Source organism: Streptopelia decaocto (genome assembly GCF_964273445.1).
Source record: "Streptopelia decaocto genome assembly, chromosome: 1".
In the NCBI taxonomy this organism is placed as follows: domain Eukaryota; kingdom Metazoa; phylum Chordata; class Aves; order Columbiformes; family Columbidae; genus Streptopelia; species Streptopelia decaocto.
The window spans coordinates 57,554,016-57,581,739 of NC_138663.1; the positions used below are offsets into that span (position 1 = coordinate 57,554,016).

Consider the following 27,724-nt stretch of genomic DNA (forward strand, 5'->3'; position numbering starts at 1 on the left):
CTATGTGGAGCTGGCGCAGATACTGCTCCTTTCCAAATTGTGGGGTAGTGGTGTGCCGTAAGAGGGGAGGACATTGAAGAGCAAGTACGGTTTTGGGAAAGGCAGCAGCTCCAGGTGGTGGGGGATGAAGGAGAATGTGCTGGGGAGCCAGGCAGTTGTCAGCTGCCCTTGCAGCGGTGAGCAGTATTCCACAGCAGGGATGGTAGCAGTGAGCTTTCTTGGCATCAAGCTAGGAGCCTTTCAAGAATAAAAATGAAGTCTCAGGTGAATCAATACAGACTTTTAGTTAGATACAATTTACGACCAACCTTGTTTGTTTCCCTGGTGCTCGGTAATTAAGAAGGAGAGTTTAGAATAGACTCCCTAAAACCTGGTGATGTGCTGTCACCCAGGAAGCAGGGTGAAATACCTTTTGTTTTAGCCACGGAAAAACTCCTGACAGAGAAGAGTCTGTGTGCCAGATAACATTAACTGTCCTAGACTTAGCAAGGACATGGATCAAGGGCAAAAAGCACTGGTCAGCCTGGCAAGGCTGGACATTGAAAAGAAATACTGACTGTCTATAAAGAAGCATGGCTTTATAGTTGCAAATGTGATATTTCTTCCCATTCAGGAAATTTCTGGTGGTAAAGATTTTGATCCAAAGTGTGATTCATGGTAAAATGGGGAAGGATCATCTGCAATAGAAACCTCATGTCATATTCGCAGAACAGGTTTCATTTCATGAGAAACACTTATTCCTAAAAGTGTGTTATTTGACTGCATTTTCTGTGATTTATCTTCATCGTATTGCCATTTTTCTCTTTTTCCAGTCCTCCTTCTCTGGCATAGTCCCATGTGAAGAGGTGACCTGATGCAGGATAATGCTCTCTCCCTCAGTGGCTTTATATGTAGCTTCTGATACTCACTGTGATATCTGACTTGGGAGCAGGAATGAAGTCAGCTTCTGTCAGACGCTGAAGGCCACCGAAGTTGCCAAATTTTTCATGTTTCCTCCACTTTGCTCGCTGGTTCTGGAACCAGATCTGGATACAGGCAAGAAAGAAAAGGCCCAGAAATGAACAGGAGATGAAGGAGGAATCACTCACATCCAGCTACTTTCCCTACTGCCTAAGTGAGCATCAGAAAATGTTGACCTCCAGTTCAGCAGAGCCAGGGACTGAACCTGAAGGGAAACATTGGGTTCAACACAGCAGCTTTGCATAGCTTGTGGGATCTCTGCACTATCATGACAGCCTCTTTTCTCTCACAGCTCACAGAGAAGCTAGGATCTCCTTGTTCAAGGAAAGACAGTGGGATGGGGTGCAGCAGGTCTTCCAGGGCTCTCCTGGGAAAGCAGACCCTTTTGTGGTCAAAGCTTTGCAGCAGTCAAGGCACACGACATTCTGCTTTCCCTAGGAAGTGTGATTTGTTGCAAGATAGGACTCTTTCAACCTGTTTCCCAAGACTGGGAAAAGACCCACCTAGATGTTTTGCATCATTCATGGAAATGTAGTAACAGGATTCTTCCTATATTTAGCTGGTAACATTTTGAAATTCATATGAGGAATCTAAGCAAAAGACTCAAGGAGATGCCACCTTCTAAATCACTCAGTAGTCTGAATATGTTATCTGCGATCTCTTTTGCACTGGAAAACACATAACTAATTTTCTCAAGGGAGTTTCTTTCATATGGCAGCTGATTTGACCTGTCTGGTTTCTGGGTGAGATGCTCAAGCATTTATTGTGCAGCCACAGTAGTGCATCTTGTTGCACTGTTGTGAAAAGTTGAATCCCCCTTTCATTGTGGTTTTTAGCTGGCTTCGGAACTTACTGTTTGAATGTAAAAATTTCTTTCTAAGCAAGTGATTCACGTGAACACAAGGTGTTATTGATCAAAACCAGCTGCTGCTGGATGTAAATATGTATGTATCTTAAACCCAGTAATGAGCAGCTCAATTATTTCTTCAACTCTTGCCTAGGAAGTAATGGGAATGTCAGGAGCCCTCTGTTATATTGCTGGTAGTTAGCAGTATCTGAGGTTACTGAAAGGACAGTCCTGTTTATCTGGCTTTGCATGTGTTTGAGAACTGCTTAATCTGTATGAACTGCTCCATTCCCTTTCTACCATGCAGGATGAAACAGCAGCATAAAAATGACTCTTTAACACCAACGAAATGATTGAGGGCAGAGGGGGGACTGAAGCCAAAATTCAGCCTCTGAAGTGCACCTTCCAAAGTCTGCACATGGAACAAGTCCTCACTTCAGGGATTTATTTTATTTTATTTTTTTTTTTTTTTTTAATAAAGGAAAAGCTGTGTTCACAGACCAAAATGCTCTTTTTTGCTCAATCAGATCTCCAGCACCCTTACCCCTAAAATGATTTCTTGATGCCCACTCTGAATTTCTTTTACTGGGATTTAAAACTATTCCTCCATGCTCTGTCTACCACAGATAACAGGGTACTGATATACTTTATTGTCTGCATGCTACTAATCTCCATTTTTCCAGTGTTCCTGAGCTATGGCACTGAGACAGAGCACAGTATTCCAACGTGTGTTCATGAAAGCCATACCAGTACTTAAGCCAGGGACAAGTGCTTGCTTAATCCTTCCTGAGATTTCACAAAGGCTCCTTTGTCCTCCTAGTAGTCAGCAGGTTGTCCAAGGAAACAAGAACTAAAACAGAGTGCAGAGGGAGGCTGGTGTGCCCCATGTTGTAGGAACTGCCACCATTTTTCACTCTGTAAGATTGCCGCTTTGCTGTTCTCTTGCAGACACATGACCAATGATCTGGAACTTGCTGTACTAAAGAGTCAGCCTTTTAGTTATTTTCCAGTCCCATAATCTTCTTACCATTTCATTGCACTATCATTAAAGATTTTACTGATTATATGGTCCAAATTCATCTTTGTGTCAGTAAATGGTTCCTGTGAGACATCACCTTTGAAATGTCCTCGTTTGCAGTTGGACACCTGTTGCAGACCTAGCATTTTGTCTACTAGCATGTGCCATCTTGATCTGCTCTGTTTTCTTGATCCAAGGCAAGGTCCTTACAGTCACATGCCATCTGTGTTATTACTTTTGTCAACCAAATACACAGGAACATAGAACCATAGAATCATGAAATGATGTGGGCTAGAAGGGACCTTTTATAGATTGTGTTCAAAGCTCTGTGTAACCTGACCTTAAACACTTCCAGTGACGGGACATCCACAACTTCTCTGGGTAACCTGTTGCAGTGTCTTGCCACCCTCATTGTAAAGAATTTCTTCCTCATAATCAATCTAAATCTATCCTTTTTCAGTTTAAAGCTGTTGCCAATAATCTCATCATAAAAACATGAGTTTAACGACATCTATTTTCCATACACCAGTGTTGATAAGAATTCAATGTATTACCCTTTATTTAATTATTTGTTAAGTGAGACTCATATCAGCTTTATCACTGCTTTGCCATGTTTGGCTGACAGGCCAGTCATTATCTGGTCATCCTGTTTACCCTTTAAATACTGACATAACATTAACTTTCTTCAAGGCCCCTGGAACTTCTCTTGTGCTCCAGGACTATTAAATAGCAACAGTGATGACCCAAAGTGCTTCTCAAGCAGCTTTTTAAGAACTACTAGAAGTAAGTCACCTAGATGTCTGGGTTTAAATATACCTGTCTGTAGCAGCTGCTGTTCAACATTGTCCTTATGGAAAGTGTTTCATCATCACCATCTGATACTACCACCTTACCTGATATATTTCCAAGGATAGAGCAGAAATTATGACTGAACATCTCTGCCATTTCTACATTATCCTTGACAGTCTTACTGTTTCTATAAAGTAACAGATATAAATATAATTGTTCACTTTTTTTGGTTTGTTCTTAATGGACTTTTATTGAGTTTCTGATGATCCTTAATTTTTCTTACCAAAGCTTTGACCTGTATCCTGCTGCTTTGCTTACTCATTTTTTATATATATATTTCTTTTCCTAACATTTACTCATCCATCTTTCTTCATTTTGTGTTGCATGTAGGCATGCACACATGCAGGGATATAATTCCATCTACCCACTTAAACTATTTCACAGCAATCATAGCTTTCTTTCTTGATTGGAGGACACAACCTTTTTGCACAGTTATGAAACATTTCACTTGGGTTGCCCAAGGGCTGCTCACTTGTTTTTTTTTCTCGGTTAAATTATCTCTCTGAAGTAATTTGACTTATACTGCTTTTTGCTTTGTCAAAGCTATTATTTCAAAGTACCAAGAGCATATACAAATTCTCTGCACTCTGTTTCATTTATATTTGAAAAATACAATCAATTAAAATACAAAAAATTGCAACTTGTACCATAGCCACTATTAATTTTTAGTTCTGTGGTCAGTTTATCAGCCAAGATGAGGTCAAATGCAGAATTTCCTATGTCGTGCGTAACACTGTCTGAATTGGGTATTTGCCATCTGCAATTCATACACAAGGTGCTTTTAACTTTCTTTGTGTATATCTGAGGTTGATGTTTCCCATGATAACTCTTTTTCTTCCCCCCCCCATCACCTTCAGATCGTAAAATACTTTTTAAACAGAAGATTGTCCTTGTCCTGTTCTTTCATGTGGTTTGCTGTTCTCTTTGGAACACTGACTGATAATCCAGACTGTGCTTTATATAATTGGAAATGCATTGTGGGTGCACTGATATCACTAATGGGCATATTATGGGTATGCTGTTCCAGTTTTCCCTGTCACCTAAGTATGACGCAATATCACCATGGTTAGTCAATTGACCCAGGCATGTCATAGTCAATAAACTGCTCTATGTTGAACTTTGATTGTTTGAGTGGGATATGTGCACAGAAGTACATCGATGACTCTAGCATTATGGCAAGTATAGAAACAGCCTTGTGCAAAAATAATCACAACAGTGCCTAGTAAACAATACCAAGTCCCAATACACAGTTATATATATCTATATATCTATAATTATATAGATATATAGATATGTCAATGTAGCAGATTTCTTATGCAATGAACATTTGGGGCCAATTTTGAGCTCAGTCAGCAAGACTACATTACAGCTGGGGGGAACTGAACTAGTTTTCATGCACTGAAATTACAGCCAGGGCATTTATAGTCTGTGATATCAAAATACAGAACAGTAAGCAAACATCTTCATTTGGACAGTTATTTTCACCTTTTTTGAGACCCTGTAGAAGATAGATGTGGATGACAGTTTGTACTGGATGTACATTAGTCTATAAAAGGTTGATAAACGATTAATAATATATTAATAAATGGCCGCTCTGTCACTACAGAGTCCAACAGGTTGCTCATAACCATCTGTAACTCATATTTTCTCTGCATTTAGTATGCTTAGAGCTCCTGTTAACCCTCTAGTGGAGTGCCCCAGGGGTCAGTGCTGGGGCCAATATTATTCAATATATTCATTAACGACTTGGACGAGGGAATTGAGTGTACTATCAGCAAGTTTGCTGATGACACTAAGCTGGGAGGAGTGGCTGACACGCCGGAGGGCTGTGCTGCCATCCAGCGGGACCTGGACAGGCTGGAGAGTTGGGCGGGGAATAATCTAATGAAATTTAACAAGGGCAAGTGTAGAGTCCTGCATCTGGGCAGGAACAACCCCAGGTTCCAGTATAGGTTGGGAGATTACATATTAGAGAGCAGTGTAGGGGAAAGGGACCTGGGGGTCCTGGTGGACAACAGGATGACCATGAGCCAGCACTGTGCCCTTGTGGCCAGGAAGGCCAATGGCATCCTGGGGTGTATTAGAAGGGGGGTGGTTAGTAGATCGAGAGAGGTCCTCCTTCCCCTCTACTCCACCCTGGTGAGACCACATCTGGAATATTGTGTCCAGTTCTGGGCCCCTCAGTTCAAGAAGGACAGGGAACTGCTGGAGAGGGTCCAGCGTAGGGCAACGAAGATGATTAAGGGAGTGGAGCACCTCCCTTATGAAGAAAGGCTGAGGGAGCTGGGTCTCTTTAGTTTGGAGAAGAGGAGACTAAGGGGGGACCTTATTAATGTTTATAAATATATAAAGGGTGAGTGCCATGAGGATGGAGCCAGGCTCTTCTCGGTGGCAAACAATGATAGGACAAGGGGTAATGGGATCAAGCTGGAACACAAGAGGTTCCACTTAAATTTGAGAAGAAACTTCTTCTCAGTGAGGGTGACAGAGCACTGGAACAGGCTGCCCAGGGAAGTTGTGGAGTCTCCTTCTCTGGAGACATTCAAAACCCGCCTGGACATGTTCCTGTGCGACCTCACCTAGGTGTTCCTGCTCCAGCAGGGGGATTGGACTAGATGATCTTTTGAGGTCCCTTCCAATCCCAAACATACTGTGATACTGTGATACTGACTCCTGTAAGGTAACAGAGAGGTCACCTATTTCATTACCATTGTCACGAAGGCATAAACCGTTAAGAGTGTACTCTGAATGAAGAATTGGTATAATAAGCGTAGACTTTCGCAGACACAATGTACCTGAACTCTGGCTTCTGGGAGGTTTATCTTTGCAGCCAGTTGATTGCGAACATGGATATCTGGGTAGTGAGTCACCTGGAAAATCTTCTCCAGTTCCTGGAGCTGCTCTGCTGTGAATGTTGTCCGAATTCTCCGTTTCCCTTTCCTTTCAACTGTGGAAACAAGGAAAGGTGTATCACATTTTTTAGGAAAAGGCCACAGGGCCACAAGAAGGTTCAGATATCCAGCATTTTCTCTAAATTGCTATGCAGCTGGAATGGCACCTCCAACACCTTCTAGAAAACTACTTAACATAGGTGACTGTCTCCTGACCCAGAAGTGAATGTGAATGAACTCCTTTATCATTCAATGAGTGAGCCAAAAGTGCCCATTTGCCCCATTAATCCACTGTGTGTCAACAGCTATGAAACCCACACTAGCCCTGCAATGGGTTTGTCATCAAAGTCTTTTAGCGTTGGACCAATCATTTACCCCTTTTTGCTCTTGTCTGTCACAGGTACACATCTGTTGTTATTTACAATCCTTTATTAACTATTTGTGAAGAAACCCTTAGTGTAAATGAAATGAAAGAGAAGATACTCCATTCTGTCTTGGTGCTGTTCTCATGCCTATAACGAATCACCATTTTTATTCAGCTCATAAATTTTCCATCCCTATCTTTTCATGTCACACTGTTCTTACTAAGCTTTCCTCAAGCTCTAAGGTATTATCATATTCCATTGTCACTCTATTGATTTCGACAAATTTACACCTCCTCTATGCCAGCAAGATCAAAGAGTATCCGAAACATGTGAACGCTGTGAAGCGAAGCCAACCATTCCAGCCTGACTGACTGCTGCTCTCTTCCCATACCTTCCTTTGACAGTATTTAGGGGTAGCCAGCAGTTTCACTGCAGTGTGACAATGGCATTAAAAATGTTACCTTACAAAGAAAAGTCATGGTACTCCCCTGACTGCACCGTTGTGGTGTAGTGATTTTCTAAACAAGCTTAACCTCAAGAGCTACAAGGCCTTAAAACCTATGGAGCAGAATATGGGGAACTTTGGGTGCTGTGAATTACTAAGGGGGCTCTTAGATTGCTCCATTCTTTCACCTACTGTGAAGCAGAATACAGTCTTCCTTCAGCACTCCTACACTGTTTTGAAAATGCCCTCCTAGACCAGGGTATTTTATTTAGATCCTGAACTCTTTATGCAACTTGGTGTAAGTTAGAATAAGGTCTAGGTTGCTCTGAAGTGATGCTGAAGGGCTGATGTCTTGCAGGAAGGAGAAAAGAACAGCAGAAGTGGCAGCTGTGATAGCTGATCTGCAGAACATGGAGTTCAGCCTTGTCCCAAGGCTGAAATCCTCTCTGGTGCACATATGGAGTATCTGCCAGCTGACACTGAATGACCAGTGCAAAAAAGCCATGGCCCAAGCATTGTGAGTCACAGGGTTTATTTCTGCTGGCTTGGAAAACTGCAGTCTGATTGGAGCACAAAAATTCTAATATCAGTAATGACTAGGATAAGCTTGCTTCTCAGTGACCTGAAGTAATTGGCAATGACACGATGTTGCTCAAGGAAATGACCTTTTGATCTTCATGGTCTGATGACAACTACCAATTCATAGTATGTAACTAGATGCATACACTTCCTAATAGGAACAGTTAACAAGAGGTTAGCTTAGCCCCTCAAAGAGACTTGCTACTTTTTCCCCACCTTTTGTTCAACCATTAGCATAAACTTTTCCTTTGGGGGGCTGAATCAGTGAAAAAAAGTAACTAAACACCTTGGCCAGTATAAATTGGGCTCTGTGCCAACCAGAAAATGACATTTTTCATTCTGTAATCAAAACCTCATTGTGACTCTGTTGACACAGAAAATAAGGACTAAAAAGCTCTGTCCACTGTCTTGGTAGGAAGATGCCTAGGACACAATATCTGGGGACCAGTAAGTGAATATATTCCATTGTGAATATCTCATCTTTTCTAAACCTTGCTAGTACTTTGAAATGAAACCAGCCATGCAAGAATAACTGGGGAACGTCATTTATCGTAAACACTGTCAATACTCCCATACCTCAGAAACAGCCTAATAAAGATGATGTCCAACACAGTTAAATCCATGCCATTAAACTCCTCACCAGCTTATCAAAGTACTACTCATTAGACTGTAGCACCAGCTTCAGCCCCAAAGGAAAAATGTTATTTACATTGAGTCTTGCTGGCACTACTGGGGCAGAGAGCTGAAATGAGAAATATTTTTGTGTGTTTATGCTGAAGATAGCAATGGACATTCTCTCCTAAGAAGCCATGATTTCAAAATTGCATCTACTTGAACATTCCCAAAAGATGACTGTAAGGGGGATTTATTGTTACGTGGATTAGGAGGGAAATATCAGTGCTGAGAATATGAATCTCAGAACAATACATCCCCTGTAGATATGGTAAAGCTAATGGTTCATAATGGTGTCTCTTGTCTTGAATATTTTATCCTCACACCTTTCTGTGGGGGCTGGCCTCCATATCTTCCTGGGAGATGCTGCAGACAGGTGAGATTGAGTACCACGGTGATATCTTGCTGAGCACATCATGTTCTGTCATACATTAATGAATCTCTCTGCTATATTTGTATCATTGCAACAGATGGCATTTATATTTCTCTAGCACAGGGCAATTCATATATCAGATCCCAATAACAAGTGAAGTTTGACCTGACTTTGTCACACTCTCAGAAAAAGGAGGCCTCCCTGAGATGTCCTGTCTCCCTGAACACTGAGCTGAGCTCTTGCTTCGATCTAGGGTAGAAGACCAGCTCCACAAACCTGAGAGAAGGTGCAGTCCACCTCCAAAATTTCCTGAGTGGAGCAAGAGATCCAAGCTCAAACCATGACCACATCCCTGTTCCTGTAGTCCCAACTGTATATCAACACTTGGGATGCCGTCAGGGTTCTTGTCCTGCCATGTTTTGTATGCCCAGGCAGTTTGTGTACCTTCTAGCAATCAGAAAGCCTCCAGGAGAAAGAGAACAAACCTGCCTACCTCCTGGAAGATTTCTGAATTAGCAAAAAATGCCCCATAGATTTTCTAAAATGGATTGCATTACTGAACTGAAATATAGTTTCATGACTACGCAAAGGAAGAAAGAAACTGTTCACATTTTAAAATCTCAGATGTCCCATCAGAGATTTCTTTTTTAAAAGTGTATATTTTAGTATTCTATCAGAGTATAGCAAATAATGATTTAGCTCAGTATAAACTCTTCTGTCTCATACATTATATAGACTCTAGAGAAATGGTATGACTGAAGTGGACCATGATGGGATTGAAGTGAATACCAAAGACCAACCGTATCAGATGTCATTGCAGTAGGCACCATACAAACAGCGATCATTAAGTTCTTGCCTGTGAGCACAGAAGATGACAGCCATCATCTCCTCTTCATAATGTGGAATCAAAGCCAAAGCCAAGACTTTTAGTGCCTAAACTAGAGAATACTACCTGGGTTAGAAAGGAGTGGTTTGAATTATTAGGTCATATTAGCTGCAGGACTTCTCCATAGACAATATGTTCATACATACTGGAGACAGAGACGACAAAGTGAGTATCTGTCCTTGGCTACCAGCTTAACTAGTTGTGGGTGCTGGCAGGACACTTAGTGCAGAGTCCATTGGATTAGTCAGCCTAGATAGACTGAAGAAATCAGCTGTTAGAAACCATGCAATACCATCTCTACAGGGCCAAAGTGTGGTACACATTCAGTAGCCAAGATAATGAGTCTAGAAAGAGCTGCATTGTCTATCCTACAAAGAACAAAGCTGGTGTAAGTTTGGGAAGAAAGTTTTAGTTGAGCTGGGTCATCTTATGGTGCCTGAGAGCCAGATCCATTGCCAGGCTCACTTGTGCTAGAGATGGGATGGGGACTGGGTTTGCCAGATCTTACTGTACTGTGTCCACTGGCAGCTAAGAAGTGTCCAGGATTAGAGAGCATGGCTTCAGAGAAAATAGGCTTGTGAGGTTCTGGTGTCTCATACCAGCTTCTTCGGTATGAAAATGACCCAGAAAACTCGATGATGGGCAAAATAAACTTCTTATCAGTTCACTCTTACATCCTTCACGTTTTTCCTTCTTGAGAGGTGAACTGTTTTATAGACAAAACTCTTATGTAAGGGAAGGATCTACACAGTGCTCAGAAGTGTCAATCTTACTGAAACCAGATTTTTCAAAGCTGAAACTCATCAGATTAAACAAAATATAACAACATGAGGTCAGCTATGGGCCAGTAGAGACTGAAGGACAGGCTTTGATTTCAACTGGAATGAAATTAAATTGCTAACAAAATAGACTCCTGTGACCTAATCAAGGCTTTGCCAGTAGGAAATGTAAAAGAGTACATTTTTTTTTTCTGTAAGTAATGAGTAACTCTATTTTTTTCCCCCCAAAAAAAATCTATGAAAAAATACAAAAAATCTAGGGCTGTATGTTAACATTTTCCCTTGCAAGATGAAACTTTCTCTGACTGTAGCTTTGATACTTCCCTTTGCCTTGGGACCTTAGCTTAGAGATCCCATAGCAAACAACAGCATTCAGAATTGCAGTCTAATAAAGAATGTGGGTGGAAGATATAAGGCTAGAAAGTGTTGGAAGTGTAACATTGGCTTTACAAACGTGGCTCTATAGTCTCTGGGGAAATAAGACTGACTGAGTTTCCTGAGCTATTTTCTATGTAAAAGCTGGGGATATTCAAGTGTGCTTTTATGCTCTGTGGAAGTCATTTGCAGGTTAGCTGACTGCTGAAACCAAGCCTGAAAATACCAGGCAGCTAAATATGTTAGCATTTGCAGATGCTTAGAGAAACAGCTGTCTATACATTGCCTTACTGTTGGCATTGGAAGGGCCAGATTCTTCATGTTGATAAGGCAGTATAGCTCCTTTAAATTCAGTAACAGGTTCCATTTGTCCTCTGCAGATCTAGCTTTATTACTAGGTCAGACTTGGAGAAAGTTGAAACATTGGAACTTTGTAGGAATACAGATTCTTCTTGAAGGTGTGAAGTGAAAGGGTGAGATCGATGGTTACAAGTTGCAGCAAGGAAAACTCTGATTACATAATAGGAAAAAAAGTTTTCACCATGAAGGTAGTCTGACTTGGGCCTGGAGAGGCTAAGTTTCCATCCTTGATATTCTAAACTTGACTGGACAAAGGCCTAAGCAACCTGATTTAAGTTGGCCTGGCTTAGAGTTGGGGTTGGACAAGATGGTCTCCAGAGTTCCCTCCTAACTTACTTTATTATGTGATCTCTAGCCTCCAAATATCTGCATGGTCTGAAAGTCCCTCATAATTCCTTCCCTAAAAAGGGAATTTAAGCTCGGGGACCTTGATTTTCAATTGCTTATTTACACAGTTTTAGCTTAGCATATTAAAACTTATTTCCTCTGTCCAATATAACACAATCACAAGATATTAGAGGAATGAGCAAATCAATATCGAAGACTACTGCTTGTACCTGAGTTTGCTATGTAAAACATACCCAGCTTCAGCAATGCCATACTTGGGCAAATTAATTCTGGACTGTAGTCTGTTGTAGTCAAACAATAAAATCATAGAATCATTTTGGTTGGAAAAGACCTTTAAGATCATCAAGTCCAACTGTTAACCTGACGTTGTCAAGTCCACCTCTAAACCATGTCTCTAAAAACCTCATCTACATGTCTTTTAAATGCCTCCAGGGATGGTGCCTCAACCACTTCCCTGGGCAGCCTGTTCCAATGCCTAACAACCCTTTCTGTGAAGAAATTTTTCCTAATATCCAATCTGAACCTTCCCTGGCACAACCTGAGGCCATTTCCCCTTGTCCTATCACTTGCTACTCAGGAGAAGAGACCAACACCCTCCACGCTACAACCTCCTTTCAGATAGTTGTGGAGAGTGAGAAGGTCTCTCCTTAGCCTCCTTTTCTCCAGGCTAAATAGCCTATGGTACACCTTGCAGGGCTGTTTTTCAGCTGTCCCCTGTACCTGAATCAGTAGACAAATACTACCTTGGTGAGATCTCTGCAATTGCATCTCCCATTTGCACTTTTGTCAGGCTAAGACTCTACCAAGCCTGCTTGGTGTCTCTGCAAAGGTGCATACACTGGAGGAATAAGGAACTAAAAACCCAAGAGAAGGGCTGGAAGTCAGTGCTGGCACATATTTGCTTTATAAAAGAATTATTATAGAGTGCTGATGACATTAGGACAAAACATGCTTGTCTGTATATAGAGATGTGCCCATGGAAGTCCCTCTCATAATTAAAGAGATGGCTCCTAGTTTGCAAAAGAGCTTCTGCTTCAATATTTAGGTGGGAATGTGGTGGTGTGGCTAATCTTTATTAAAGTGGTTTTCCAGCCTTTGTTAAGAAGGACTGGCATAACCAGCAAGACTGATCCTGCTTGGATGGGTACAGTGTGCTCTGGATAGAGCCTCCTGCTAGCCTAATGCAGCATTTAGCATCCAGCTGCTGGCCATTCAGGCATTGTAGAAGTTAAGACAGAGCAGCATGACTCAAACTTTTAAAGGCTTGACTTCCATCCCTTCAGTCCAAAACTCCTTGATGGAGAGTTGCTTCCACCCTGGTGCAGAGTTTAGTGCCTCATCGCTTGACAGCAAGGCTGAAATGCAAAGAGGCACAGACTTGAGGCAGTGTGAGCAGGCATGCTAAAAATATCAGGCCAGAAACCTGTTAAAACAAGCTGTGTGGCAGTGGCCAGGGGAATTTCTTAGTCTGCTTGTCAGAGGAATCGTCAAGGAGTAGATGGTATGTATGAAACCATTCATGTGGACAGCTCGTTGCGGAGGAGGGTGCTCACCATCAAGTGAGCCCCTGATGAATTTAACTCTTCCTAACTGCCAGGAGAGACATAACAGTTTTTGCAAACGGTGCTGCCCTGAAATGGTGGTGTGCATAACCCTGGCACAGCCAGTGGTCTGCAAAATATCTGGAGGAAGAAGCATGAAGGGCATGGTTTGAGGGACCCCAACTGACATGGGCCTGTGTTAGCCTCCATCACCTCATATCTGATCCATACTCAGGCTAAATGACCTGCACCTTCATGAACTCCTTCAGGTCAAAGTGGATTTGGTGTAGGTATATGTGTAGTTTCCCCATTTGGCTAAATCTCATGCTCGAAACTCACTGTCTGTGAATGTTCATCCGCTGCTCAACTTCACCTTAAATATGAGAGAGCAGTGACCAGCCTAATCCAATAACAGTTTACACCGAAGAAAACAGGGTCCCCACAACTCTCCCCATGCTCTCTAGTCAACCAGCTTTGTCAGAAAACAGCCATTTGCCCGTGGAGAAAGCTGAGATTATTGCAGGTTGCACAGACAGCTTGTTTTCTACTTAATTCCTGCTCTTTGTGGTTATTTGTTCCTGCAAACCTCTAGACATCAATCAGGCATGCTTGTTTACATCCCTGGCTCAGAGTCTGTGCTCCCTCCAAGAAGGCATAATTCCATAATTACTTTAGTGTGTAGTCTCTGCTATTTCCCATTTCAGCATAAAGTGCTTGCTAATACAGTAGGTAAAAGGTCTGCCCTCAATTTTAAAGAACAGTAATCAAAAGTATAAAATCTCAGGGGTCTAATGAAAGTTCTCAGACAATTTAGGAGAAGCCAATAAGTACTTGGAAGACCTTTGAAATAAGCTTATCGAGACATGCCATCAACTTTACAAGTGGTCACATTACACAGATTTGACTAGCAGGAACAAACTAACCTCTGGGTTCTGTGTAATTTACCCTTTGGATCCAAAATTCCTGGGAAAGAAGGGGCTGCTGGAAGAAAGCATTGAATGCTAATATTTGCTTTAAAAATATAAAAAATTAAGAAGCAACAGAAACAGAATTTATGATAGTTCCCCCCAACTGCTGACAGCTTTGCTTTCTTCAGTGCTTACATCAGTGAGACTTTGTGTGAACATAGTCTGAAGGGTGGGAGTAAAGGAAGTGGGTTTCATGCTTTTCGTTTAATATCCAGGGTGTGATTTTAAGCAGACATTCTTCAAAGGAGGAAAACAAAGAACCAGCCTTCAACAATGCCCCAGATAAACCCACCAAAACAAGGTCAATGGTCTGCTGCATTTCTAAATGTATATAGCAATACTGCACTTCAGAGACACAGGGCTGCAGGGACTATTCACACTGACAAACAGAAGACTGCTAAGACAGCTAATGGCAGCAAAATTATATATATATGCATTTATTTTTTCCTCCCACTTTCCCGTTTCATTTATTATTGCTTCCTTTTGTTATGTGGACAATGGGATGCTTGTGCCCTTTCTCTCAGTCCCACTAGCATATTCTGGGCAGCCGATATTTATCTGGGACTGTGAGCTTCATTGTCTCTTGGGTGTTTTATAAATGCATTAAAGTAAGTCAGCATATTGGGGAAAAGACTGGTCTGCAAGAGATAAACCATTCTGTTTCACAGGGATACATGGATTTGACCATATTGTCTGCAAATGAACAGTACAAATGAATTTATGGCTTCAGAGAAAACATAAACACTAAGCTAAATATGCCTGCAACTGGCATCAATACAGAGGGGACATGACTTATACTGGAAATTCTCCAGGACTGAGGTGATCTCTGTATTTCTTTTTGTCTTCATGATAGTTGCCACCAGAAATTGTTAATATGCTTTGGGATCAAAGATGCTATAATAATTATAAAACTATTAGATTAATAACAAGATTCTCGAGCTCTCAGTCAGCAACGTGCAGAGGATTTCTGCTATGGAAATATTTGGAGGATGTTAACTCATTATGGCAGCCTCCTCTACAGTGAATAATGGAGATATGAACTTCAAGAAATAACATTGTCCAGTTGTTTCTATGGCCTGAAAACCCCAGTTTCTGGTGGAATTACTAGCCAGCTCCGTTTATGGAATCCTGATCTACCTTGCACTTGAATTACTGTCCAGAGAAGAAATCCCACAAGACGTGGCATCTGCTGGTGTCTTAAGGTGATGCTGCTATCTGGCTTCTCCAGGGCACTGACTGCTGGAGCAAGGGAGTGGAACCATGACCCATGTGCAATGCTGGGCATACTTATCCACTGCTTTTAGATGTAAATCATTACAGTGCACACACACAAATGTGTACAATCAAACTCAGCTTGTGTAAAATACATTGCAAAAGAATTGCCCATGAGGTCTGAACTAGGCTGGGATCTTGTACGTGGCAGTCTCCAGCCGGAGCTGCTGTAGGTCAGGCAGGCATGGGGACATGTAGCCCTTTCAGGCTCCAGTGCTCAGCTCTCGTCAACCAGTCAAGTCCCAAGGGCATCACACAGAACGGAGAGAAGGAATTAAAAAGAAAGTGAGAGTTGAGTACTTAATTTGCAGGTTTACATGGATGTGTTACTGTGATGTCAGTAGTGGGTCCAGTCTTGTTTAACCTATTTATCAATGACCTGGATGAAGAGACTGAGTGTATCACCAGCAAGTTCGCTGATGATATGAAACTGGGAGAAGTGGTTGATACAGCAGAAGGCTGTGCTGTCATTCAGCATAATCCGGACAGGCTGGAGGGCTGGGCAGAGAAGAACCTGATGAAATTCAACAAGGGCAAGTGTAGGGTCTTGCACCTAGGGAGGAATAACCCCAGGCATCAGCACAGCTTAGGGGTTGACCTGCTGGAAAGCAGCATTGCTGAGGTTCTGGTTGACAACAGGTTGACCATGAGTAAGCAATGTGCCCTGTGGCCAAGAAGGCAAATGGTATCCTAGGGTCCACTAGGAAAAGTGTGACTAGCAGGTCAAGGGAGTTTATCCTCCCCCTCTACTCTGCCCTGGTGAGGTGGCATTTGGAGTACGGCATCCAGTTTTGGGCTCCGCAGTTTAAGAAGGACAAGGAATTACCGGAGAGTGTCCAGCAGAGGGCTGCAAAGCTGAGTAGGGGTCTGGAGCATCTTTCTTATGAGGAGAGACTGAGAGAACTGGGTCTGTTCAGCCTGGAGAAGAGAAGGTTGAGAGGGGATCTCATCAATGTTTATAAATATCTCAAGGGCGGGTGTCAAGAGGATGGGACCAGACTTCTTTCAGTGGTGCCCAGTGATAGGATGAGGGGCAACAGGCACAGACTGAAGCACAGGAGGTTCCATCTGAGTGTGAGGAAAAACTACTTTGAGGGTGCCAGAGCACTGGATCAGGCTGCCCAGAGAGGCTGTGGAGTCTCCTTCTCTGGAGACATTCAAAACCCACCTGGACATGGGCTGGGGACATGGGCTTAAACTCTGCCAGGGGAAATTTAGGCTGGATATTGGAAACAAATTCTTTACAGAGAGAGTGGTCAGGCATTGGAATGGCCTGCCCAGGGATGTGGTGGACTCACCATCCCTGGAGGTTTTTAAACTGAGATTGGACATGGCACTTAGTGCCATGATCTAGTAAACAGACTGGAGTTGGACCAAGGGTTGGACTTGATGATCTCTGAGGTCTTTTCCAACCCAGTCGATTCTGTGATTCTGTGACACATTCCTGTGCGATCTGCTCTGGGTGAACCAGCTTTAGCAGGTGGGTTGTACTCGATGATCTCCAGAAAGCACCCAACATTCAGAACAAAGACTTTGAAATTCAAATGGGGGCTTAGCAAAATTAAATGTTACTTTCAGCATATCTCTAGGGCTTTTTTTTTTTCTTTTTGCTTACAATGCAGCCTATAAGTTCAAAGTGCAAGAGGCATTGCTTCCTATAAATGATTTGTGATAAGGGCATAAATCTGTTTAGTTTAAATGACACTACATTTCTAAACTGCTTAGTCACAGAAGCTGATTTGTGGGAAAATCAAGCTTTTAGGAGCACTACAGTGTTACTGGCTTGCCTGGAAATATGCTCCAAATAGACACTCAGAGTCACAGTCAGGTGCTCTTAGTATCTCAATATGCCCATGAAGGGCATATTGTCATGGCCTCCTCATCATCTTTCTGCTCCTATCCAAAAAAGCACAAGACAAACCCCAGCCCTCCTGCCTTCAAGGTGATTGCATAGCACGCTTGATTTCTTCTGCTCCCTGACAACTATACAGATGTGTATGCTTAGTCAGAGCCCTTCCTCACAAATTATGTAGGTGTTTTAGATAGATGGAGGAAGTCTGTGAGAAAGGGATGAGGGAACACCCAGCCAAGGATTTCTGGTGTCTTTCACATCAGAAAGCTCTCTCAATGCTGAGTTTTAGTGTCATTTCCCTGGGTGCATGTTGAAGGCATCCTCAGTGTGGGCCTGAAGGAGGTCTTGGGGTCACCTCCATGGCAAATGCTGTGGGCATTTGGCACTGCCCGGGTGCCTTTTTAGAGAACCCACAACTGTCCCATAGCCATCATGCAGAAAGTACCTCTGAAGCACTGCAGAGTTGACAGACATGGAAACATAAGTTCATTTGCTACCAGCTTGAGCTGTAAGGTTTACAGACTGCTCCCAAGGATGGTGCCAGTCTACCTCTCCTGCAGGCACTGCTGCCAGCCTCGTCCTGGGAAGGTGACACCAGCCACAGCCAGAGGCAGGAGAAAAAGAGATGCCAGCTCTTCCCCTCTAACACAAAGTGGAGGAAGAAAGCTGAAGCTTATGATGTTGGAAAGGATTTTAAACCCAGGCCTCTCACTTTCTGCTAAGAATGACACAGTGCATGAACAGGATCTGAAACATCATTGTTTGTGCACTGTGGGGAAAATGCCAGTCCAGTGCTTTAGGATCCTCCCCCCTCCTTCAGCCAGTTTCTATCAAAGGCTCAGCGACTGCGGGAACCGGTAGCCTAGAAAATGGCAGATCATTAAACCTCTGCTTGGTTTCAAAACCCCACTGCACCAGGGAACAGAGGGATTTTGTTTAAAATGCCTTTAAAATATAAGTTGTCATTGAAAGCACCTGCTCGGCTCAGCTCAGTTTTGTGCAGATAATTACATTTCCTCCCCTGCTTTGCTGATGAGGCTGGTATCGACCACTGTGCTGGTCAATGAGGCTAAGTGCTGAGTTGGGACAACCACCTCCCTCCTCCGTCACCCTGGGAAAGCCACCTCCCATCTCTGGTGCAATCTCTGGTGTGACTCCCTCCTGCATGAAATATATTCCTTTTTAGCACTCACAGGCTACCAGACACATACTGCCCTGGCTCTTCTGCAAGGAGGCACCGTGATACTGCCCAGCTGCCATCAGCTGCCTGCTGCTTACAGGGCAGAGATAGGCTAAAATGTACAGTTATCTTACAAGGCTTCTCTCTGCATCAAGACAGAAATAATCTCCTGCAGGAGGAGGTGGCAGCAGCCTGTCACAAGGCTCATGTATACTATAGCAGCAGCAGGAACAAGGCTTTTGTTTCAAATATATTTCCTCTGCTAACTTGCAGAGTATGGGCCAAGTTAGAGGTGTGGATCACAGTGAAACCAGCTGAGTAACCCTGCATCTGCGGTCACATGAGCCCATTAGGACTCTTCAATGGACTTAATCGAAATAGCTTTTTTTTTTTTTTTCCAGGATGAAGTAAATAATAACAAAGTATGCAGGAAACACCTTACTGCTGCTGCTGAGAACCTATTTTCTGGAGTGTAGTACAATCGTCTCTATTAGCCTTTCCTAAAACTCAAAGTACTTAATGCAGTTTTTATCACATGCTACTAATAAATTGCAGTCTGTCTATTAGGAACTTGTCTTATTCAGGTACCATGCATCCTTCTTAGCTCAAAGTCTCTGTGCAGCATATTGGCAAAGTATGTTTATATTGTCCTTTGCTTTGGCTAAGCAATAGACTGCTGTTTATTGGTGCTCATGACTAATGAAATTAGCAGACCTATCAACATGGCCAGGCTTGAAAATTGTGCCTGATGCATCCTGCGTGCCAGACCTACTGTACCTCAACAGTTCGCCTGTGCGCATGCTCATGACCTCTTCATCACCTGTGCAGTGGGTCCAAGGGGTACTGAACACATTGAGCTGATTTGGCATGTTCAGCAGCCTCACTGCCCAGGTTGTGCAATGTCCGTTTCCTGGTAAATCGGCATTGCACAACACAGGGACCAAGGCTGCTGAACATGTTAACTCCATAGATTGCCACCCCAAGTGGCAGGGCAATAAACACCCAAAGCAGTCTCTATCACTAAAATTGGTAGGGTTGGCAGGCCCGAGCTAGATCTTTGGCTCAAAGGGTGGGTCTCCATGTTTTTGATGATGGGACTGAAGAACCATCCCTGTAACTCAGCTAGGAGCTTAGCAGTAGAAATATGTGTGATGTCTGCTGGTAGGTATTGCCACATACACCACTATAAGATACCAGCTGTGTTTTTTGATACTCTGGGATACAGAGGCACTCACCGTGAGGTGGATGGTCCACTGGGAAACTGCACAGCTGATCTTCCTCTTCCTCATGTTTTCTTTTGCCTTCCAAGTGTTTATGTCCTGTGTCCTCACTTAGGAGGGAAGCTGAGCTGTCACTAGGTCTCCTGCAGTGAGCTGCCTGCCCTTTCTTTGCCCCGACCGTGGGTGTAGCACACATGGCAGGGAGAAGCATCTTGGCTGAAGGTAACTCACAGTCTAACTGACTCCTGCTGCTGGAATCTGCAAAGGACACAGCACAAGACAGCTTTGGATAAAGCAACTGTTGTTTAGCACACCTTTCATTTTGTGTGAAAAAAGAAGCACGGGTGTGGTCTAGACACTTTACCATTTAAACCTGATCATACGTAAAATGGTCTTAAACCTTCTGTGCTGTGCATCAATGCCAGGATGACCCCATGTTGCAGGGGCAAGATCCCCAAAATCTAGCCTGTTCTCTGCTTCATTCCACTGTAAAACTTTGAATAGTCCTTGTGGGAGATTTTCAAAAAAGGACCATAGAAGTAAAGAGACACAATCAAATGATCAAGAAAGTTCAACTTCTCTGTCAGTATCCCAATTGGTGGCTGCCTTTTCTGAAGAACTCAGAAGGATAGTAGATGTGGAGCTGCTCTGAAAATCTGTGGTAAGATCACTGTGGAATTTGCTGGATCCCAAATGCTTTTTAAAATCTGTTCCTTTCTTAAATATTCCTGTAGGTACATCTATCCTATAGGAAGATAGGCCAGAGAATAGGCTAAAGGTCAGTGTCTTCCCCGATTCAGGTCTATTTGTTTTTCTTCTACATCTGCACTGCCTGATGCTCAGATTTAGACATTAGATAATTTTAAAGGCAGCCTTTTCCTAGGTTGTCAACACCTCCCATCTGCCTTTGTGACAGGTGACATTGGTGATATCTAGGAGGGTACTGACAGCCAACTCATCTTCATGAAATCACCTGCACACTCTTGTTGACAGGACAAACATAAGACAAGTGCATATTGGCCCATTTTAATGAAATGCGGCCATAACATTAGTTTAGATTTGAGCATGGACATTATAAACCATCTTATTGGGAGCTGAAGGTCACCTTAGCAGTAACCAGTGGTGACATGTGCTAGGACACCTGGCCCTGTCTGGTTATGAAATTGGTCACAGAAGCCTTGACCACTCTTCTGCCATGCTTATTACTAACACCATCATCTCTGTGTGTAGCAGGGTCATCAAAAAGATTTTTCAGATTAGTTTTCTGCCCTCATTAATATAGTATGAGTCCTTACTCTTCCTCATAAAGGCAAGCAGACCTTGTGAAGACATGCACTGAAGTATAATATGCTGGGAAGCCTCGTGGTTTAAGGCAGTGGGTTGTCTGTGACTCTTCACATCCCAGGAGAGGTATACCAAATACTTCCATTCTCCTACCCACTCTTTTCTACATTAAAACCTCACCATAAGCCCCAATTCTGAGTGCTTTATGCTCTGCCTTTGGTAGATGCAATCAAGCCTCAGGCTTGATTCTTCAGAGACAAGATAATTGGGTCTATGCTGCTTCAATGGCACACCTGGAATTCGATCTAGTTTTCTTTCATGCCTGGTGAAAGAAGCAGCACCTGTGGCTGCCGCCATTTCCCCTCTCTTTTCTAAATAGCAGCAGGTGTGAACCCCAGCAGGTTGTAGTGAAAGACACTCCGTTTTTTTAACATATATTTTACTTCTGGTGCAGTATCTAGAATTGGCAAAGCATTTAACTTTTTAGGGTTGCCAGAGTTTTATTTTCTGAAGAAATAACAAGTTCTATTTGTAACCAGCCTTGGAGCAATGATAATTATAACATCTGGAGACAAAGTGCACTCTTCTGCCCTCAGTAAAAGCCCACACAACAGGATTTTTATGGAGGGTTGACACTGACATCAAGAAAATGCAACTATGAAAGATCTGGAAATTAGCCAAAGCCTCATGCCAATAAAAGATGGTTGTTCAAGTGTTATCTTTTCAAATTATCACCAATCATTGTGTAAACTTTTAAACATAATTGCATGTGTCCAGCCATGCTGACCTTAAAAAAACCTGGTATGAGGTCTACCTCTGTGTTTGAGGCATATTGTGCAAAATGAAACACATTTAATTTCTTTAGGATCAACTGGGTTTGAGTCTTCTGGTGGGAAAATAGGTGAGGTTTTGAACAACATTTGTGGGATAGAGGAGGAGGACAGACAGAGTGGTCACTAGCATGGGGCTGGGGTTAAATGATTTGCTCAAGAACTCAGAGGGTACCAGTTTTAGTGTAGGTTCTGAGCCCGGGATTTCTATCTCAACCCCCCATCTGTAAATTAAGGACTAGTTGCACTGCCTTGTTAGACGGGATCCTGCGAAGATGAATGTGTTGTAGAACTGATGGTGCTTATATCCTGAAGTAATGTTTGCATTGCAGCCTGCTCTATTGGTTGCTGTCCTGAACAAGCAGGGAGACCATCTGAAGTGGTAGTTCTTTAGGCCAGCCATTTTTTTTGGTGCATATCCATGTGACTCTAGCAGAGAGCTCAAAAAAATACCTATGAATTGCCATCTGGTAAAGTTTCCTCCAGGGAATGCAGGTTTTTTTGTTTTCAGGGATGGCAATGACATTTCAGCCTGGCACAACATGAGATATTTCTTACTATTGTGCATAGAAATGACTTTGGCTTGTGGCTCAAAATGGTCTTTTTGGCTTGACCTTCAATTGTGTAGGAAAGCATGGGAAGTTTCAGGCAAGATAGGAAGATTTCTTTTTGGAAGCAAGAGGTTATTTGAAATGACCTAAGTTCCATTTAAGCCTTTTTGTGCAATCACTGGAGAGAGACAGACCTATTGTAGGCATAAGGCTTATGATTTTTAGGGTATTACTAAGGCTGTGAACAGAATCTGTCACTGTGAAGTGCAAACAGCTTTTTATTGTGCTGTTTTTCCCTTGCTTCCCTATATAAATATATATATATATTTTTTTTTTTTTTTTTTAAGGTGGGTCGTTTTCCATTGTAATAGGTGGGGTAAATTGGTGATATCAGCCAGGTGGTATCTGTTCAGTTATATGCTTTCAGCTGTTTCCTCTTTTGCAATAAAGCTGGGTGGGGTGTTGCTAAAGGTGAAGTAAACAATCACCATATCAACATTTGTGTGTGAAGCAGCAGTTATATTCCTATTAATTTGCATATCCTTAACATAATGGAGCATAACACAGGCAGAATGATAAAATGTCTGTATCTGTTACTGCTTTTGCTATTAATTTCCCAGGTGTAACTTCCTCATCCCAAGCTCTTCTTGACTTGATAAAGGACCTCCTGTTGGTGGAACATCACTGGCAGAAACTGGGGGAGTAATGAACAATTATTTCAGATCTGCTTTCAAGCACATTAAAATCAAGTTCCCAGGGATTTCAGAAGAAGTATTTCTTCTGAAATAGGGTTGCTAGTCTTCTCTGTTTAAAATGAAAGAGTTGGCACTAGGGAGATCAGCACTTGCTGGGTGTTTATTTGTGTCCCTTGTAAAGGCCATGGTTACCCTTTCTAGGGACTGTGACAAAAAGAAGAGAGGGGAAAGCATAGACTGGATACTAATATGTCTTCTTGTTCAGTATTCTTTTTTTTTTTTAACTTGGTAAGAGTCTTTCAAAAACTCAGAAACTTTAGTAGACTTCAGATAAACAGCTCTAGTTCCAGGTCCTCTGGTAGTTGTGTTTGTGCAGTAAACTCACAAATGGCTAATGCTGCAACTGCGAAGCTGCACACTCCTGAGAAGACTGCACACTCCTATTCCAAGTCCCACTGGAATTACGCTTGCAAAAACCTGTGGCCTTAGGAGTCAGACCCAGAAATCTTTTCATACACGATCAAGTCCTGCTTCAGCTTTCTGTGAAAGGCTGGCACTGTACACCACATTTTTTTTGGTTGGTTTGTTTGTTTTTGTTAAAGAGTCATAAAATAATACAGGTTAGAAGCAACTTCTAGAAGTTATTTGATCCAGCATCCCTGGGTTTTCTTGGGAAAGGACTCCAGGCTAAGTTTTGTCTCTGTCCCTCGTTTCTGATAATCTGCATCTTCTGGATCTCTGGTCCTACCCATCGCCTCAGCATTTAATGGCTAGATTTAGACTTCAGGACAATCATGATCTTGGTATATAGACTGCCCAGATCAGTGGATCAGCTGGATGATAATTTCTGGCCTGGGTATTCAACTTATGGTAGTCACAAGTATGTATGAGGTACCAGGTCTTGCTCTCATGTGGATCACAGCTTGGCTCAGATACATACCATATTGGATGTGGAAAATGTTCTTAAAATCCATAGTAAGATATAACTCAACCTTGACCTGTAGTACTTCCTTCTTTGCTGCTGCTGAACTGTTCTGGGAAAGAAGATGAATTTGTGGCCCATCCTGGAATTTCCAACAAGTTCCCTAGCTCATTTCCGTTCACTGACTGAGCCAAATTAGATATGGCTGACTATTTACTCAACTTGTCTAATGCCAGTGTTATATGGCATGAAGTTGCATGACTTTGATGAAATGCAGCAATTATCCCAAGATGTACAGCATAGGGTATTGCACTTCTGAAATAAATAAACCTTATCTGCAAAAATTGGCAGTTCTGCTGAGAAAGTAAAGGGTAATAAACTTAGGTATCTCTTTGGTGTTAGTAAGAACCCAACAGTGAAAAACCTTCATTTTTATTCTCTTGTTTAAACATTCTTGATCAATGGCAAAAGCAACACACAACAACATTTTGGAGTATTTCTATGGCCTTCCTGTTCTCCCAGCTCTACTGACAATTTGGTGATTCTCCATACTATTTTCATTAGTTAACATTTTACATTGCCTTAAGTATATTAATCCAACTTTGCTTTCTAGCAGGGGAGAGAAGAGTCACTATAATCCCTTGCTACAGCTACAGTTCTCTCTCTGGCTAGGTGATGAAGTCAAAGGCAAGGCTTGGTTGTTCTGCCTGCATCGCTTTCAAGGTGAAAAACTGACTGTACTCTCAGATGGAGCAATTTGGGATGAGACAGCACTAGCAGTGCAGTAATGCAATCCTAGGAACCTGCCACATCCTGCATTCAGATTTGTCAGGCCTTGTTCTTGGAGCAGCATGCTTAGCTAAGACATGCAGTGAAACAGGGCTTCAACATATTGATCGCAGAACAGACTAATATAAATAGGTCCTATCTCTGCCACGCTTCTCTGTTCCCAGAGAAGAGACTCCTGTTGTTAAAATGCAGCTCTATGGTCCGTGATATGAACAACACTGACTTCATTTTCAGTGGTGTTATCTGTCTCACTTTGGATCCAGTGGCACAAAATAACTGCTGTGGGCTCTCTGGAAAGGACTTTCAGCTCACAAAAGCTCACTCCCATGGAGCTCACACCAGCATTTTCCCCCCTTGGCAACCTGGCACTGGGGCTCCATTGGCATATGGGCCCTATTATGCTTGCACCAGTATCAGCTATGTCCTTGTCTGCCTCTACAAACTACCAGGCTCTCACTTGTTTCAGGACTGTATTCAAAATATGGCTTGGGTCTGCTGTTCAGGTGTGATCTGCACTGGCAGCTTTAGGAAACCTCTAAATGCTGCAGTCCTCCAATAGTACCAGGGGTGAAAGAGCCAAACACGACTAGCTGTGGCTTTCAGCAACCTTGGCTATCATTGAAACTGCCCTTTCTTTGAGCAATAGGCTGGACTTCCAGATGACCTCGAGAGGTCCCATCCAACCTCAGTTATCCTATGTTTCTGTGAAAATTCATCATCACACTGTCCCTTTTCCTCATACACGTTTCTGTGCAAAGTCACAAGTACTGGCACAAAGGCAGTGCTTGCATGCTCAGCCCCAATGCTTGGGGCTCCCATGGCTGTGAGATGTGCTGTGGGCTGACTCTGCCCCATGGTCAGGAAACAAGCTCCCTACAGAGCAACTGAAGTTACTCTGCACCCGAGGTGAACAAGCAAGTGCAAATCTCGTGCAAAGTATGGCTGAGAGGCAGCGTTAGAGGGACAGGGCTCAGGCCCAGCTGGTGACTAATGTTATACTGGTGAGTGTGGTGCTCACTTCACTGTAGTTTCCTGACCAGTTTAGGTTTTGCTTCTCAGACCAGGTTGGTATCCAGTTTGGACATAAAAAGACCTGAAACTATCCAAATAAACAACGGTTACTTGTACTGCCAGGTTTTTGGAAAAAGGCTCTCTCCCTTACTACTGGATGGTTCATCCAGTCTCCTGGGAAATGGGGTCCTGATCTACAAAAACACGTCTCTGTGCTACAAAAAATAAAGTGTAGCATTAAACTTTGTTAAAAGCAGTTGAGTGAGGGGTAAGCGAAGATTTTCTGTCAAAACTACAGGTCATTTTTCAGTTAAGTGGCTGTGTTTACATACATAAACCACCTAATTTTTCATGAAAGATATAGATTAAAAAAGAAGAAATACTAGATTTGGAAAATTTTGGCTATTGGTCTTTGTTTAACGAAAAACAGAGACAATTTCTGTGTAAAAGTTCACTCAGGGCTGAAGTAACTAAATTGAGGAAACTGAAGTCAAAAAGGCTAATGTACTTACTGGTCTGCTAAGACTGAAGATATGCTAGTGTTCTACTAGCTGGTTTTATTTAGTTCATGAAAGGACCTAGTGTCCCTGATGATAAGGAGAAATGATTAAACACAAATGCTTTCTCTTTTCTTGTTCCAGCAATTGAGTTCTAATGCTCCTTAGCTACCATTACCCTTACAGACCATTTCTCCTACTTGAGGATGAGTGGTAGAATTTATCAGAAAATGGTAGTGATATGAGATTTGGCTGTAATTCCAGACAACGGTCAGCTCTTGATATAAGTGAAACTGCAACAACTTCATTATGTTGCAGCAGTTTTAGAACTGCTTCCTGAATTTGAATGCCTGTCCTTCCTTATGACGGGTTGTTGTTGTTGTTGTTATTATTATTATTATTATTATTATTATTAAATAACGAGAGTATTGTTTTTAAAAGGGAAAGACACCAGGATGTTGTATATGTTTACAGTACGCACTTCTCACTGTTACTGCAATAACATTTCAGGTTGCATACCCACAGCTCCAATGACACTGGGGCTTCATAATGTACAAAATGCCACCAAAGGCTGGCAGCAGAGTCCAGTCTACTGTGAGGTTGAAAGCAAATTATTTGTAAAGATTATTTCTGTAGATATAATGACTGATTTGTACCTGCTAAGGGAAATCCCAGGTTTTTACAAAAGTTGAAGTCTAAAAATTCTACATAATCATGTGGGATAGCTTTACGAGTTAAAAAGAAAGGAGCATTTTAACTAAGTGTTATAACTGGTACTTACCAAAGGCCAGTGGTGACCCTGCTTTTAGGGCTGGAGGTCTCTCAGCGTGGTTACTTCTGTTCCTGGCTTCACTGCTCAGGGCAGTGCTGGCAGAAGGTTTCTTTAAGATTTCCTCAATGGAAAAGGACAGGCTGGGCTTCCCCTGGCCAGCACATGCCTGAGGGTCTGTCATCTTCCTGCCAAAGTGGCCACGGGGCCGACAGTCCTGTGCTCCTGCTCTCCTGGCTCTTGGTGCACCCCAAGAAACATGCAGCTGGGAAAGTGCGCGTCTCTCCCCACCCGTGCCCGGTCGACCTGCAGGAGCACCAGGAGGAGAAACAAAGGCAATCCACGAGTGAGCACACACGTCTGCTCCTCTCTGCTGATCAAGACCTGTGCTCCCGTGTCTGGGGAAGGCAGCACTAGAAGTGGGGGTGAAAAGTCCTATCAACCCCACCCACTGCCAAACATCCCCCAGCCAGTGCAGATTTGCGGAGCTCTGAACAATCGCATGGCCATCCCAGGAGGAGGTGTGCTCTTCACAGACTCAAGGGAAAAATGTCCTGGGAAAGGTTGCTTCTTGTTGGCAAATCCTGTTTGTGGGG

General features: G+C 42.7%; 1 protein-coding gene across 1 annotated transcript; it reads right to left on the reverse strand.

The window, feature by feature from the left end:
* On the reverse strand, window positions 1-27,312 carry ISX (intestine specific homeobox; the record flags this gene model as incomplete). The annotated part of the gene is made up of 5 exons (XM_082076042.1): window positions 1-237; window positions 909-1,025; window positions 6,470-6,621; window positions 19,796-20,038; window positions 27,141-27,312. The coding sequence occupies 5 exons, from the start codon at window positions 27,310-27,312 to the stop codon at window positions 1-3; spliced, it is 921 nt and encodes a 306-aa protein (XP_081932168.1).
* Window positions 27,313-27,724: the final 412 nt, after the last annotated feature.